This window comes from Biomphalaria glabrata, chromosome 10 (assembly GCF_947242115.1).
Source record: "Biomphalaria glabrata chromosome 10, xgBioGlab47.1, whole genome shotgun sequence".
NCBI classification, from domain to species: Eukaryota; Metazoa; Mollusca; class Gastropoda; family Planorbidae; genus Biomphalaria; species Biomphalaria glabrata.
This window is the reverse complement of record NC_074720.1, coordinates 44,005,914-44,023,126: the sequence shown is the minus strand read 5'-3', so window position 1 is coordinate 44,023,126 and position 17,213 is coordinate 44,005,914. Positions and strand designations below refer to the sequence as shown.

At 33.7% G+C, this 17,213-nt stretch overlaps 1 protein-coding gene across 4 annotated transcripts; it reads right to left on the bottom strand.

Annotated features, from left to right (window-relative positions):
* Window positions 1–642: 642 nt before the first annotated feature.
* Window positions 643–17,089, bottom strand: LOC106054262 (12S rRNA N4-methylcytidine methyltransferase-like). Of its 4 annotated transcripts, none has more exons than XM_056045058.1 (6): window positions 17,043–17,089; window positions 9,310–9,667; window positions 7,191–7,327; window positions 5,010–5,204; window positions 3,941–4,135; window positions 643–1,294 (listed from the first exon to the last, which is right to left on the bottom strand). In XM_056045058.1, exons 1-6 carry the CDS (start codon window positions 17,072–17,074, stop codon window positions 880–882), a joined length of 1,332 nt encoding a protein of 443 aa, XP_055901033.1. In that variant the 5' UTR covers window positions 17,075–17,089; the 3' UTR covers window positions 643–879. The 4 variants fall into 4 exon arrangements, with proteins under 4 accessions (XP_055901033.1, XP_013065509.2, XP_055901035.1 ...); XM_013210055.2 differs by lacking the exon at window positions 17,043–17,089 and adding an exon at window positions 16,329–16,347 and having other exon boundaries at window positions 652–1,294; XM_056045060.1 differs by lacking the exon at window positions 17,043–17,089 and adding an exon at window positions 16,033–16,051 and having other exon boundaries at window positions 652–1,294.
* Between the last annotated feature and the right edge of the window lie 124 nt (window positions 17,090–17,213).

Sequence of the window (17,213 nt, the reverse complement as noted above, 5' to 3'; positions counted from 1 at the left end):
GCTTAGTTGTACTAGATGTTGCAAGTTGCAAACCAATGGCCAGGTACTAACATTTAAGATTTCAAGTTAAATTTTCATTTATTAAAACACCCTTGTTAAACTCAAAGTCTAAGCGACTGGTATACCAAGAATAAAATAATTTATAATTTCTGTTTTTGGTTAATCTTAATAACTGGACATACTTGCAGCATTTTTAAAATTAGCATTATTTAACTTTGTTATTTCATCTATGCTCTTCTGTCACAGAGAAGACAACCCTGGCTATGACATGTCACCTGCATGCCAAATAGAAGAATCCCTAATGACTTTCCATATGCCGAGCTTGCAGAGGGAGTCAGCCCCAAGGGCCATCGAAGACCAACCTACAGAGATGTTTGCAAGCGAGACCTGAAAACCACAGGCATCAACCTGAGTATGTGGGAGGAGATAGCCCAAGACCGGACAGCATGGAGACAGACTGTACGTGCTGGTACAAACCTCACTGTCGGTGCGTAGAGCAACAGAAACGAAGCTGTGTCAGCCAACAGAAAGAAGAAGAAATCTGCCCAGTCAGCTAGCCCTAGGACAGATGCATTTACATACACGAACTGTGGCAAACTCTGCCGCTCCAGAATTGGCTTGAACAGTCGCACAAAATTCTGCCCCGTCTCAAGACAAAACCAAAACCAGTGACTAATATGGGTGCAACCATTGTCTTCCGAGACAGAAGGAGCCATATATATTTCAGCCATTGTAATAATATTTTTTTTTTCAAATTGGTATTCAGTACAAAATTATTACAGATCACTCAATTTGGGTGAGAATGCAATTTATTAACCAAACTCTACATAAATCTGAATAAGACATACACTCACAGAATATACAAAGTTTTTAAAGTTTTCATAATTTAATGGCAGCTCGTAGTTTAGCGGATCTAGATCTGGCATTGCTTTGAATCTCTTCTTCCGTTGGCTCTAGAACTTTCCTTGAGACTGGCTCCCACAACTTCTTCAAATAGTCATTTTTCACAACATCCATGTCAAAGGTCAAGTTGGTGTTACGGAAGTGGTGGTGAAGCGTGATGTTGGATTCTTGATCCATGTCAATGTCATGGAAATGTCTTTTCACAATTCTGTCTTCTAACGAATGAAAGGAAATCACCACGCAGCGTCCGTTGCTTTTCAAGTAATGCCTGGCAATGTGAAGACCATTGTTGATTTCATTTAGCTCGTCATTCACAAATATTCGAAGGGCTTGAAATGTTTTCGTTGCCAGGTGGGCAGGTCTGGACAATTTATCTTGACGAAACACATCACTGAAATACAGAATAATTAATACAAATGATTACACGGAGAGCATCTGTAAAAACACAGTTTATTAAATAAAAGTAAAAGTTTATTAAATAAAAGTAAAAGTTTATTAAATAAAAGTAAAAGTTTATTAAATAAAAGTAAAAGTTTATTAAATAAAAGTAAAAGTTTATTAAATAAATGTAAAAGTTTATTAAATAAAAGTAAAAGTTTATTAAATAAAAGTAAAAGTTTATTAAATAAAAGTAAAAGTTTATTAAATAAAAGCAAAAGTTTATTAAATAAAAGTAAAAGTTTATTAAATAAAAGTAAAAGTTTATTAAATAAAAGTAAAAGTTTATTAAATAAAAGCAAAAGTTTATTAAATAAAAGTAAAAGTTTATTAAATAAAAGCAAAAGTTTATTAAATAAAAGTAAAAGTTTATTAAATAAAAGTAAAAGTTTATTAAATAAAAGTAAAAGTTTATTAAATAAAAGTAAAAGTTTATTAAATAAAAGTAAAAGTTAAGTTCCCCTTTCAGACATTGCGATCCATGGGGCAGATGATGTTTCTGTGGTCCACGGTTAACGAGGGTGTCATGTGGCCAGCAAAAAAAAACAACCGCCTTTACTTTTCCCTAACTAATATCAGGTACCCATTAGAGCTGGGTGGACTCAGAGGTGCCCAAAGATCCCAAAATTAAAAATCCCAGTCTTCACCAGGATTTCAACCCAGGATCTCGGTGTGGAAGCCAAGCGCTTTACCTCTCAGCCACAGTGTCTCCATTGCCATTAATCTAAAACAGTGTTTCCCTAAGTGGGGTATGCGTACCCCCAGGGGTACAGGAAGACTTTGGATGAACGTGTTGCACCTCATTAACTATGGCTGATTTTTTAAAATACCCATTTATTATGTTTTTTTTTTTAAAAATAAATTATTATAGCTTTTATATAGCGCTACTTTCATGCTTATAGCATGCTCAGAGCGCTTTTGGTCCAATCTCGTTTGTGAACCAGTGGGAGGGGGGTTATCTAGGAGTTGGTTTTCCGTGCTACCTTTAGGCGCTAAGTAAACATAACTCTGCCCGAGTTGGGTGTCGAACCTTGAGCCCCCTTCTAGGTAGCCAAGCCAAGCCAAGTTCAAGTGCACTTGGCCTCTCGACCACGCTTCCCACGCTATGTTCTGTTAAAAAATTAAAGTGTGTTGGTGGGAAGGGCCGCAAGGGGTACTCAGCATTACAAAAATTATAAAAAGGTTACACAAAGGTCAAAAGTTTGGGAAACACTGAGCTAAAGAAATCTCACTTGAAAAAAAACTTAAGCATTATAGCATTTAATAATCAACATACATCTACAATAACAGAGATCTGCAACTCATTTTAAGTCTATCCTTCAGCACATTTACTCAGCACAAACTCTAAAAACCAAACAATAAAGCGGATCTTAGAGGCCAATCACTTGGAAAGAAATTCAGTCATTGCAGACTGACAGTTATCCTTAGGAATAAGTACATCTAGCCTTACCCTACAGAAAGTTAGCTTGATAGGAAGATAATAGGATTATCTTACAACAAACACTCCGGCCAATCACTTGGAAAGAAATTCAGTCATTGCAGACAGACAGTTATCCTTAGGGATAATTACATCAAGCCTTCCCTACAGAAAGTTAGCTCGATAGGAAGATAATAGGATTATCTTACTACAAACACTCCTAAAGTAGTTTCTATTTCTCATAAGACTGCAGGAAATTCAGAGACAAAGAAATGAACAGAAGCTGTGGAGAGATGAGCTGCTTGGACTTGCGATAGTAAAAAAACAAATTTACTGAGTGCAATCTGTAACATTCAAAAAGTGAATTAAAAAAGAAATGTTAGGTGGTACACAAAAGATCACTTTTTAAAGTTTAACTGACATTTTTCTCTTATTTTTTTAAAAATGATCTTAGAGTTAATCTAACACGCTTAGGACCTAATAATCTTTTTAAAGTAATGTCTATATGTTATAAGAAGATAAGATAATCCAGTTATGTAAGTTAATTTGAGACTTAAACTTTACTAAGTTATTAGTTATACTGTTTGATTCATGCAACCCGATTCTTGGTATAATGGCAGTATGAACGAAAGAGCATTTATAAAAGTTGTCCTAGCCTATAGAGTAAGAAACATGCCCTTATTTGAGTACTTAATAAGACTGCACTTATGTATTTGTACACTAAAGCTCAGTTCAACTTTCAAAACAAATGGAAAAAAAAAAGAATCATGTGTGCCTTATACTAGTAGAAAAATTTTTTCAATCACCTGTCAGCTTAATTTAGCTTAATGAAGCACCATAGAGTATGGACTTTGAACATAATAGTGATGTCATATAATCAGAGATGGTATATAATATAGGGTTTTCTAGATTACAAACAGTTGGCATCAAGCTTCTACATTGAAAACATTGTTTAGCTATAGAGACTTAAACTAAGGTCCATTTTGAATTAAACACATTAATTGTTGGAGTGCTTTAGAAATGTCCACATTTATCTTATGGTGTTTTCTCGTGTAAAAAGAATTTCAAGTTGATGTATTTCGATTCACCCGTACAAGATATGCATCATCCGAATCAATATTCAAAGTTAGGGTCAAATAAATTTTTTATTGAGGGAAAAGATTAACAGAGGTCCAAGTTTACCTGTTAAAAACATTTTGTACAACCTCTGCCAGCTGTTTCGTGTGTGTGAACTTGCCGTAAGCATATCTGGCTTCAACGATGGCATGGGCGATGAGTTTGCTTTTCTTTTCCTCTCCGTACTTATGCAGTATGTGCTCAATGTCTGCGACATCTAGAGTGTTGACCACGTCAGCCGCTGTTGGCTGATCTGGGAATCTGGAACGCCAGAACCAAAAGGGAAAAATGCATTAAAGACAAAATGGCTGACTCAATTTGCTTATGTTATTATGTAGACTAAATTTAGAGAATAGCAGATCAATGCATATAGTTCTACCTGCAAAATAAAAGCTAGAAAAAAGAAATATTAAGCAATGCAAGTGTTATTTATATAGAGATGGCCACGTAGTTGTGTGCATTCAGGGCTATCATCTCAATTTTCCCAGGTTTAAACCCTGCCCAAGGCACACTTAAATAAACTAAGTAAAAAAAATGTGTCAACAGTACAAGATGATGGGACAATGTCAATCATAGTCTTCTCGTACTTCTCCATGTTTTGTCCCCAACCAACCACCTTTACTTTCCCTAACTAAAGTCAGGTACCCATTAAAGTTGGGTATACTCAGGGGTGCCTAAAAATCTCCAAATTCAAAATCCCAGTCTTCACCAAGATTCAAACCTAGGACTCAAGGTTCAGAAGCCAAGCCCTTAACCACTCAGCCACTGCACTAGAATGTTATAATTATTAAATTTTAAAGTAAAATCCAAACATGTAAATTTAAAAAAAATAAAAGAAAAAAGAAATAGCTTCAATCTTCTAGTTGTCTTCGTTAGAAAGTGGTAAAATTTCAATCTTTTTAAAGCTCTTAAAAGTGCGGAATTTACAAAACAAAAATTAAATAGATAAAAATAAATAACGAGTAAGCGACAAATTATTTTTAAGAAATGATATTGAAAAATTTTTAAGAAATAAATTTTAGTGCATTGGTTAACTAGTCTATAATTATTGGAAGAAAAAAAATCAATATTATTTTAGCATCCATTTGATCAGAATTAATAGTCAAAGACCCCCAGCTTATATACACTGCTTTACCTATTTCCATCCATTCTCATGTCCAGTGGTCCATTTTTACTCAGGGAGAATCCTCGATGTGGAAAGTCAAATTGAAAAGATGAGGTTCCAAGATCAAATAGAAATGCATCCACTTGACCCGGCTGTATTCCCAGATTGTCTAAATTTGTTGAGATCTCCGAGAAACGGCCAAGTACAGGCCACATCTTTCCACAACTGAAGGAAAAACAAATGGTTTAGTTACTATAGGAGTTCAACCAAACAGTCCAACAAATGAAATCATCACAAAGTGGGAGCAAATATTAAAAGACAAGATGTATGAAACTAATGCCTGCTATCTAATGTCTTGAGCTAGTGACATGACAAGTATATAAGAATTCATATGTTTCAAAGTGATTGAAGAGAAGGATTCAATGTAACTCATTATAAGTAATAATAATAATAATAATTTAATTTATAGAGTGCTGTTAACAAAACATAATGTAGGCTCAAGGTGCTGTGATAACATTACAAACATAAACACGAGAGTTGAAATGACAAACTAATCTAAAAAAGTTTTTGAACAGATAGGTCTTAATGTTCTTCTTGAATGTAGTGTAGCATTTTGTCTGAGACCAATGGGGAGTGAGTTCCAAACCTTGTGCACTGAAAAAGCCTGCACACTGTAGCTTTTGAAGGAGAAAGCACCAGAATCCATTGAGCGCAGGGCTCTCTGAGTGACATATGGAGTGATTAGTTTGCTAAGGTACAAGGGCATTTCTGTATTATCAGTACATTCTTTTTTTATATAGTTTTCCTATATGTGTGCCAACTACATATCGCCATTGGTATTCCTCCAGCTGTCAACCAATACAAGTTGCCACTCCACTGTCGATGTCAGTGTTAGTCCTACCAATGTCTGCCTATCACAGAATGAGAGGGGGTATTAAATGTATCTCTTTAAGACCCTCTCATCTGTCATGGATGAATGTGTGTAAGCTTTTACTTGTATGTGTCTGTTGGAATGTATGAGTGAATGGCCAGAAATGTGCAAGCTTGCAAGTGGACAGTTGCCAATGTGTGACATGATGAGACAATAAAATGTTGTATTCATCTTGATAACAGAGTTATTGAGTTATTATACACGCACAGCTGACACCCGAGGGACTCCTAGACAAGAGGTGAAAAACTAGAGCAGTTTCTATTCAATTAATATATTACAGAGCTGCAACATGATCTATGGGGGCAGATCATGTTTCTATGGCTGACTGCCACGATTTGAAGATAAATCCTCAGTTTGGAAGCCAAGTGCTTTACCACAAAGCCACCACACACACTATAACAGAGTACAATAGTACATAGACATAAAATGGAAGGTTTTGTAGCTTTAGAGGTATTCTTCTCCAGGTCTCAGGTGCATACAAAAGGCTCTGAGAACCCTTGCTTGGTACACAAATACTGTAAACTACCTCACCCTAAGGTCAATGTTAGTCAACAATCACAAAGATGAGTGGCTCAACCAATGGGCAGTAGAAAACACAGGCAGAGCCATGTACAAAGAAATGACTATGCCTAACAAACTGGACAGTATTTACTTCTACAATTTACAATCTTCCAACTAAGAACAGGACACACTCCTCTATTAAATTACCACCTGAACAAAATAAACTCACACAACTCCCCTTTGTAGACACTGCACCCACCCTTATGAAACCATAAACCATATCCTCTTTGAATGCCCCTTCCTAATCCACCTTAGGCAGACCCTTCTTCCACTACAGCCCAACATCACCAACACCCTGTACGGCAGTGCTGAACAACTGAAGAAAACAGCACACTTTTTTTCCTTGCACAATCTGCAAAAGAGCTCACAGCTCAGCAGCAATAAAACTGGCTAGAAGAAGAAGTAAACAAATATTTTTATTGGGAGACAAAGAGACTTATTCCACAGACTGTCTAATCATTGATGCCATAAAAAATGTCATACTAAAAAAAAAAATGCCTGAGGGGTAAAAATGTCAAACTAAGCACAATGACAACCTATCTGCTCCATTCTCTATAATGTGAGGTGTATGAAATGAGATAAAATTGAGTAAATGTTAAACCTTTAGAGTAAATATAAAATCAATTGAATCAGCTTTACAGTTCAAGGTAATTTTTTATTGTTGCATGAGTTGCCCAGATTTCCCTAAGAACCATAATCCTAAATATTGCCCTACTTACTTCAGTGATGCTGCTAACTCAACTGCCTTGTTATAAGCAAAGGAATCTCGGTCTGAAGCCACATAATTAATATTTGGAGTGTGTTTCAGAATCTCCTTAGCATGCCCACCTCCTCCAAAAGTCATGTCAACTATCAGCTGAGAAATAGAAGGGATGTCATTATATGAATTCCAATTTATACTATCATAATTGTTATTATATGAATTCCAATTTATACTATCATAATTGTTATTATATGAATTCCAATTTATACTATCATAATAGTTATTATATGAATTCAAATTTATACTATCATAATTGTTATTATATGAATTCCAATTTATACTATCATAATTGTTATAATATGAATTCCAATTTATACTATCATAATTGTTATAATATGAATTCCAATTTATACTATCATAATTGTTATAATATGAATTCCAATTTATACTATCATAATTGTTATAATATGAATTTCAATTTATACTATCATAATTGTTATTATATGAATTCCAATTTATACTATCATAATTGTTATTATATGAATTCCAATTTATACTATCATAATTGTTATAATATGAATTCCAATTTATACTATCATAATTGTTATTATATGAATTCCAATTTATACTATCATAATTTATGAGAAAGGTAAGTCAAACAAAAAGAACAGTAGGTACCCCTTTCAGACCTTGAGATCTATGGGAGACTAATAATGTAAAACTCATCAGTTTCTAGCCAACAGTTAACAAGGCTATCATGTGACCAGCCAAATGACCAACCCGCTTCACTTGCCCAAAGTATCTCAGCTGGGTAGACTCTGGGCCGACATAAAGATCCTGAAGTTCAAAATCAGAGTCTTCACTGGGATTTTAGCTTGAGACTCCTAGGTACAAAAGCTAAGCACTTTCCCTCTCAGCCACTACAACCCATATAAAGAACAGCCCGATTTACATTTATTTAGCTTTTAAGTTGTCAGTAACGCAGATAATGTGAAATTCACAAACTGTCATATCTAGACAAAATTGCTAAGTATAACATGGTCTAATGCTCAAATAGTCAGAATAAAATATGGATTACTGCAAGGAATAATCTAAAGGTTGAAAAAAAAACAAGCACACTGCATACAAGAATCCCCAGGATTTTCTTGAAATAGATTTACAAATAAAGAGTTTGGGGAAGAATATTCTATCAGTTAAGCCAATAAACTTGCTTCTATAAATATTATCAGCAATAAGATTTGTAGTGTCATTACTCATTGGCTTGTTCAAGTAAATCACAAGTCTAATTAAACTATGCAATCAAATCTATGCTACGACATGTTTCAAGCTTCTCAAAGAGCTACATAAACTTAACATTTACAGACCATACTCCTAAATAGCCAATTAGTCAGAAAATCAGTATATATATATATATATATATATATATATATATATATATATATATATATATATATATATTATAGCTTTTATATAGTGCTACTTTCATGCTTATAGCATGCTCAGAGCGCTTTTGGTCCAATCTCATTTGTGGACCAGTGGGGGGGGTGGGGGGTATCTAGGAGTTGGTTTTCCGTGCTGCCTTTAGGCGCTCAGTAAACACAACTCTGCCCGAGTCGGGTGTCGAACCTCGAGCCCCCTTCTAGGTAGCCAAGCCAAGTTCAAGCGCACTTGGCCTTTCGACCACGCTTCCCATAGTATATATATATACTAGCTGGATATGAACTGCGGCCTGCTGGCCTTAATTTTGGTATTACTGATAATACGAAAATAAAAGTAGATTGTGAAAATGGGTTTACCCTTTCAGCCGACATTTTTATATCAAATATAAAATACTGTGAAAACTGGTTTACCCAATTTGTTTAAAAGTTTCATTTTTAATAGAGATACAATTAGGTACTTTATGTTTATTTTTGAGCTCTCCAGTGGTGGTAGGGATTTAAACATACACTACGGTCTCCACCATGATCTAAGGAACATATATATGTCAAGTTTTACCTAGATTGGACAAAAGGTGTTGATTTCTATGGGGACATACATACATACACCTTACTGTCTGCTTTATATATTATATATAGCCAACAATATATATATATATGTCAGGACAATTGCAATACATTTAAACAATAGATACACACCTGGCCCTCTTTCAGTTGCAATAGTTCCAAGACCTCGGTCACCATTACTGGTACATGTTCGACTTCCTTTTTTGATTGTTTATTTTCTGGAGCGTTCTGTTCATCCACTAGGGATTCAGTTTTCACTGAACTGTGAACATGTTTGAACTGATTAACACAAGCTCTGTGCTGTCTGTTACAGAAGCTGTGCTTATAACACGTGTCTCTCCATTGCTTCAGCCCATTCAAGTACAACTTTTTAGATGCGCTGGTATACAGAAACCTTTGGCAGACAGCCTGCATCAAACTTTTGATTTGAATTAAACAGGTTTGCTTGAGGCACAGCGCCATGGGTCGATGATTGATTTTAGATACCCTACTAGAAGAAAAAAAAAGATAAAGTTGATAATGAATAATTATATTCCACCAACCATTAACAGTTGTATGATATAAATTATAAGCCCGCCAAGTTGTTTGTTTTACATGTTTCAGATGTTCCTAGAGAATTAAAATAAATTCATCCTAATGATCTTAGCCCAAATCCCCAAAAGGATGGCCGGGGGTAGGATTTGAATCAGGACCATGACAATCTAGAGTGCATAGCAGATGACCATCCACATATTTTAGTTAGCCAGATCTTGGATACAAATACCGACACAATTTATTTTTTTTATGAGATACATATAACATCAATCCATGGACCTTGTAGGACCAAAAGGTATGAAAAAAACTAATAATACTTGTACATAAAATAATAATTTCTGTCAATTGACTATATCAGCATAAAGAATCTCAAATGATCTGACTAGATGTTGGCCTGCATCACCTGTAAAAGTCTAACAAGTCTAAGTCTGGGAAACCACAAATTCTCGACCTGTATGGTGACATGTATGCTTTACACAAAACAGCAGGGCAAGAGAGGATTTGAACCTCTCAAGCCCTCACTCAAATGGAGTTTGATGATGATGAACAAAAAAAAAAATCCAAGTGTCAAGGAAAACAGACGAGATTAATCTATTAAGTGGATTGGTAAATTAAGCTTTCTAGGTCCTGATCAGGTACTGTGCTAATTAATTTGTTTGAAAACAGGTTGAATTTTTAAGGGGCAATTTAAAAATGAGTCTCTAGATCAGCTCCAAAATAATGGCTGCCTTGTCAATTGGTATGCACTCTGGAATGTCATCTCAATGGTCCTGGATGCTGACATCTTTTGGAAGGCTTGGGCTAGAATGTAATAATATTCAATTCTGAAGGAATGCCCCAAAAAAATGTAAAACAAAACTTGACAAACTAAATTTATATAAATATGTTAAAAATAAATTTTTAAAAGTTTAAAATAAACTTTAGTTACATAGTCTTAGACTGTTTTAAATGTAGAGTGTACATTATTGAAGACTACACTTGATCTACTACATCTATAAGTCCAGATTATATAAAGATTTAGTAGACAGTGTAATAGATTTCTCTCTCTATAATATACTATTCTTATTAATTTACAGACATTCCTGCAAACAATAAGTATAGATTACATGAATAAGAATAGAATATATTAAGATCTATAAAATAGATCTATTTTATAGAAATCTAGATTTACAGTATGATAATTTACACTATAGTAACTCTTTATCTTATAAATTGCATTACTTCAAAAGAGAAGATTATTACATCCTATGCATCTAGTCATGCATGTTAACTCTTTCTCTCCTAATCGATGATACAAACGTTGATTCCATCAGAATGTGGTAATTAATTAAGGAGAGAAAGAGTTAATCAATGACTTTGTAAAAGTCAGTTTTCCTTTCCTATTCAGGCAAACCATTTCATGCTCTAATAGCACTAGGGAATTAGGAGCATTTGTTGTTCAAATTTGTCCTAGATCATTTAGATGTGTAGGGCCGGTCCTAACAATTGCGGGGCCCTATGCGAAACTTATTGCGCTGGGCCTAGTCTGGGTGGGAATAAGGGTAATACGTGAAAATTAAGATTTTGTATAAAAAAAAAATTCGACTTTGAATTTTATTTATTCTTTACTAAGAACTAAATTGCGATCATTCTTTACTTTGCATCCTATAACATATTTATATGCCAGTGACTATAAAAGTAAATAAAGAATTGTAACTTCTGATTAAGGTGAACATTCCCCCGATTATTGCATTTTATTACATGAAAGCTGAAAATGCCTTTTGTCTTTTATCGCGCGCAGGATTTGCGTTTTACGCAATGAATGACACCCATAAATGACAATTTTGACTATTTTTCAGGAGATTTTTATGAGTTTTCAGGAGATTTTAATAAATTCAGGAGATTTCCATGACTTTTTTCGTATAGATTCTGCAATTTAATAATCACACCTAGAATTAGAGCGGGCCCAATGAAAGCGCGGGGCCCACTGCGACAGCATAGGTTGCAGTGGCCTAAGACTGGCCCTGGATGTGTGCCTTTATCTTTGTGTCTTTATTAGTATTTTATTATTATTAAAACTGATATATGATATGTCAAAACTGTTACTGGTTTTGTTATTAAAGATGATGATAAAGTACAATTTGCAAATTTTTTTTTTAGCGAAGGGAGTGGGGTCATGGGGGTCTCAATTAATAGGTATAAATGTTACAAAAAAACTTTTTTTTTCCAAATGTTCTATAACTGGGGGGCCTATACTTTACTTTGTGACACATTTTTCGTGGATAATATAAAATGTGAATTTGTGAAATTCATGGATAATTTGACACATCTTCTGTGATTGATGGATTTTTCATTTTTAGTGTGTTTGACCTCATTTTTCATGTTAAATTTTGTCTCATGCAGCTGATTTAATTTGTTTTTTTTTAATTCCTTTATTCTTGGGCATCAAAAATGATGTATAATGTGTCAATGAAAACCAGTTTGAAAATGATCAAAAAAATGTTCCTAAAAGTATAATTGTTGAGAGTGCAATCTGTTTTTTGACATGTATTAGATCTAGATCTATAGATACTTTTCTTTTTAGTCTTCTGTCCTGAAGCATCTTGACACTAAATTTATAGTGACTATAGTGTATATATTCTAGATAGAGGCTAGGTTTATAAATTAGAGCTAATAAGTAAAAATATTTATACAGATCTAAATCAAAGTATAAATATTATTTATTATTATTAAGTAAAATTAGAATCTAATCTAGATCTAATTTTAATCTAATAATATCTAGCTCAGACTAGATATCAGTACTATCACCCCTATGTGGCAGCCTAGACAATCAGTATGGTAGCACTGTGGTTCGTACATGAGATGGTGACAGCCACTACCTATTAATTATCGTCCTATAAGTGACAGGCTATGATAATAAGGCTTGCTTCAAGTCCAAAGATTAATAAGGATTGCAGTTTTTTCCCACGGTTACGCAGACCCAGCTTTGACCTATATATTTTGCCACATCCAGGGCAAGCATAACCATTGTCTGCTGGTGGTCAATTAAGTTTTTCTTTTCCCCATCTGCGCTTGTCCTCAGCAGAATATTTTATTTTGGTCTCAAATGTGTATCCCATGGTCTTTGTAATTTTATGTGACCACCAGCTGGACAGAGCATGTACATGTATCTTATATGGGGGATAAACATATATATGCTAAAAGCAGTCTTTTTTGGTGTGCTAACAGGTGGTCAACGTAACAGAGGTGCCCCACGGAAACGCTTTAAAGATCAGCTTAGGAGTCGATTTGCCTTAGCGTAGCTTCAGGACAGGCTACAATATTTAATAATGTCTCTGTCATTAATAATGAATCATAATGCATAATGATTTCATCTATGTGCTAATATTATATGATATTACATCATTGTTTGTTGTTATGTTTTGTGCGAAAGCAAAGGATCGGACGGAAATAAAAAGTTAGCTATATATGTCTACCTTGGTAAAGACAATCTCGTTATTATCATTATTAATTAGTAACGTCTACAGTAATTTATTATCAAACTGTGACAACAGAACAATCTAGATCTAGTATCTTCCTCTCCTGTTTTCTCCTTAGCTTTATTAATTAGTTTTTATTTATTATTATTAGTCTCTAGTAGAGACTAGATAATACTAATTAATAAATAGTACTAGAAATTTTAGTCATTGTTTTCCTGGCTAGCTCAGGCAACCCATTCCATGCTCTAATTGGTTTAACACTAGGGAAGAAGTAAGTTGAAGAAGGAGCTTTTGAACAAATTTGTCCCAGCATATAGATCTAGAACGAGGAATGTGCCTTTATCTTTGTGTCCTTCTTAGTCAAACTCAGTATTTATTAAATTTTGTTTTTGTATTTGATATATTTGAAGTCTTCAATGAAGATTATGGTTCAGTGTTTTATGTATAGTTGTATAGATAATAGATATAGAGACTAGTCTATATTAATTATTATATTATTATTATATAGTAAGTTATAATAGTATATTATATTATATATAATAGTTTTAGTTTATAAGACCTATAATATTATAATATAATATTTATATATAAAAATATAGATCTAGGTGATTCTAGGTCTAGGTCTCATTGAACTTTGAAGTAATTGCTACTAGTACTGGTACTTTTTACTTTTATTAAGTCTTCTATCTCTATACTATTAATATAATATGTGAATGGAGGCAAGGCTTTCTAAATTTAGTGATTTTACTAGACTAACCCACACACACTAACTAAAGTCACTAAACTCTAAAGTAGTCTAAAGTGTCTAAAAGTAGTAAAACTAAAGGCAGTAAAGGTGTTACTCTAGTACTCTAGTGACCTAGTCCTAGTCAAATGTGAATATGATCAATAATGTCAATATCTAGACTGACTAGACTCTATCTCTTCAAACTATAACTTATTATAGTGTCATGGATGCAAGCAACAGAACCCCGTTTTGCCTGCAAGGGGGGGTCGGCAATCTCAAAAAACCTGCAAGCATGATGCCTCTTATACTTCTCGACATAAATAAAACATTTACCGCTATATATATATATATATATATAAATATATATGTCTTTAAATACAAACTATAAATTCTAAGCTTTTACTTAAATTACTATAATCTACATGTATGTTTAAACATTTCATTTTTTTTTCTATATAATATGCACATAGATAGGCCTACCTACTACTACTATATTAGTATAAATCAAACTTTGTAGCACCTATGTTAAAAGTTAACTCTATTTCAAATAAAAGATCTAATAGATCTAAATATTTATTGGCTGACAGAGTAGTCAGTAGATCTTACCAAATATAGAACTAGTTAACTGGATCTTCTAACTAATAGTAGCTTAGAGAACTTAGTCTTAGACTGATTTTTATACTAGATTAACTAGATATCTAGATCTAGTCAAGATGTTATTTTAATTCTATGATAATAGTAACAAAGTAGATCCATCAATTTACATCTATCTATATCTAGGTCTAATAAAGAAACTAGTAAGTATTAAGTTAATTAAGTATTACAGATCTAGACATACAATATTCTCTGAGTCTAAGTCTAGACTTTAACTTGTCTAGGAATAGAGTGTCACTAGAGCTACTATTTAACTAGATTTTACTAGATATTAGATTTTCTCTAGATTTAGGTATAGACTAGACCTAAATCCAAATTATATACTCTAGATTTAGTTTCAGATCTTGAAGTTAGATCTATATACACTAATCTAGTAATGCTAGATCATAGAAGTGAGCCCTGCCCTACTAGCCCTAGCTAGAATCATCTACTAGATCTAGATTACTAGATCTAAAATCTAAATCTAGACTAGACTCTTGTCTAGACTAGAGTCTTGCCTTTTTTAAATAAGTTTTTTTTTATTATTAGATCTAGAATCTAGATTTAATTAGATCTAGACTTTACTAGTAGAATATTATATCTGATAATAGATTATAAAATAATACTAATAGATACGATCTACTTTTGATCTATGCTGCTTCTGCCCAGGGACTAGACCTAGTCAGGCTACATCTAGATGTAGTGGTAGATTGTAACTGTAAGATTCTAGCTAGATAATTATTCCAATTATCTAGATCTAGCCTGACTAGGTCTAGTCCCTGGGCCTGGATATAATTAAATCTAGATTCTAGGACTAGATCTAATAATAAAAAACTTATTTTAAAAAAATCAAGACAAGAATTGACTAGATCTATATTATTATAGATCTCTATAAGTTTTATAACTATCGTTACTATCATTATTAATACGGCGATGATCCGGTACGGTAATTTCGCATTTTCGGGTAAATACGTTCAACTTCTAAGATCATTTTAAAATGTAGAAATAGATCTAGATCTCTAGACTAGATCTAGCCTTTAGGTCTGGTTTCAATTTTTATGCCGGCAGATCAAACTTATTAGAATTAGATCTAGATAAATAGATCTACTTGCTAGATCTAACTTAGTCTTAGGCGTCTCAGGCGGGGCCATACGGATTTGTTTCTAACTTTTGTTTACGTTTTTGATACAAAGCGAAAGTTCGGAAATAGCGCATGCGCTGTAACTTAAGAATTGTAACTTCCTGTCTTTCTTTGAATTCGACTTATTAAGTTTTAGTTTGAAAGTACAAAACGTGAATGTGTAAAAAAAAAAAAAAAAGTCCGATACTGAATCGGCAATCAGTCGGACTGGCGTTTGCCGGCAAGCTTTTTTTTAAACTTCGATTTTGCCGGCATGCCGGCTATAGCCGGCGATCTTGCATCCATGTATAGTGTTATAGTATAGTCACTAGTCCAAATAGTCTTTCTATTCTAGGTCTTGTCAGTTTAGATCTAAAACTTACACTAGAGTCTAGAAATGAGTCTAGACTAGAGTCTAGATCATCTAGAATAGATGTAAAACTAAGTTAATCACAGTAACTAGATTCTAGACTAGTAAGTTTGAGTAAGAGTAATCTGCTCTTTGTTTATTTTTTATTGGGATTCCTTTTTGCGTTTACTAAACATAAAATTTAATAACGAAGGTTTGCGTCTTCGAGTACTTTAAAGCCGAAGATTGATACCCATTTAATAATTTACACAGTGTTCTAATAGATTTGGTTGTAAAAAAGATAGCCTTTATACTTTCTAGATTTTATACTTCAAAAGTGCCTTGGCGACTATAAGCGGGCTGCCATTTTTGTTGTTCAGTGGTGTTGCCAACTTTTTTTTTTTTCTTTTAAGAAAGGCTAGTGCTAGCATGAGTTTCACATCAAGGATATATAGTTAACTTATATACAAAAAAAAAAAAAAAAAAAAAGTTAAAATATTGATTTTAAAAACAATAGACTATGTACTATTTATATTTTAATAAAATCATTTTTATTGCTGAAATTGTTTTTTTGTTTGTTTGTTTCTGTATTTTTTTAAAAATTAATCTAGAATCTAGACCTATAGGCTAAATATAGGCATAGACCTAATAGAATTTCATGGGAGAGTGTTTGTAGAGTAATAGTAATTCTGTAAGTGTGCTAGTGAGTCATTTATTACAGTATTTCTGTCTGTGGCATTAATGCTTTCCATTTGCAACTTCTTATGGGACTAAAGACCTCGGCCCTACTCTCCAGACTGGACCCCAGAGGCGGCCTTTGCTGAACGAAAGGCCCGGGGAAAATGTACCGTCACATGAAGGGCCGAAATCCATAAACGACAAGTAGGCCCATGGATTGACACCTGAAATGCGTATAGGACGTAATTATCTTCTCTCTTTTTAAATTAACGTCTGTAATGTATAAGATAAGTAGATATTTAAGAGTCTACTCAAACTAAAGCATCCAACAGACATAAAATAAATGCAGTGTACAGGTTTACCTACCTTTGACAGTAAATTTCTTGAAATGGAAACATCGAAATTAAATATTGCCATGGCTAGTGCATCCTAAAGTGAAACTGCCTAGGAATGTGTGAAACAACTGAAACACGTATTTGAAAGATTCCTTTACGACCAGCTCAGGGGTTCTCAGCCTGTGGTTCGCGAGCCCCTTGG

Excerpts from the sequence above, each read along its gene's own strand:
- LOC106054262 (XM_056045058.1), bottom strand. The coding sequence starts at position 17,074 with ATGTTTCCATTTCAAGAAATTTACTGTCAAAG. Across the intron at positions 5,205-7,190 it reads GAGTTAGCAGCATCACTGAA|TTGTGGAAAGATGTGGCCTG; the intron begins GTAAGTAGGGCA and ends TTTTTCCTTCAG. Across the intron at positions 1,295-3,940 it reads GTACAAAATGTTTTTAACAG|TGATGTGTTTCGTCAAGATA; the intron begins GTAAACTTGGAC and ends TCTGTATTTCAG.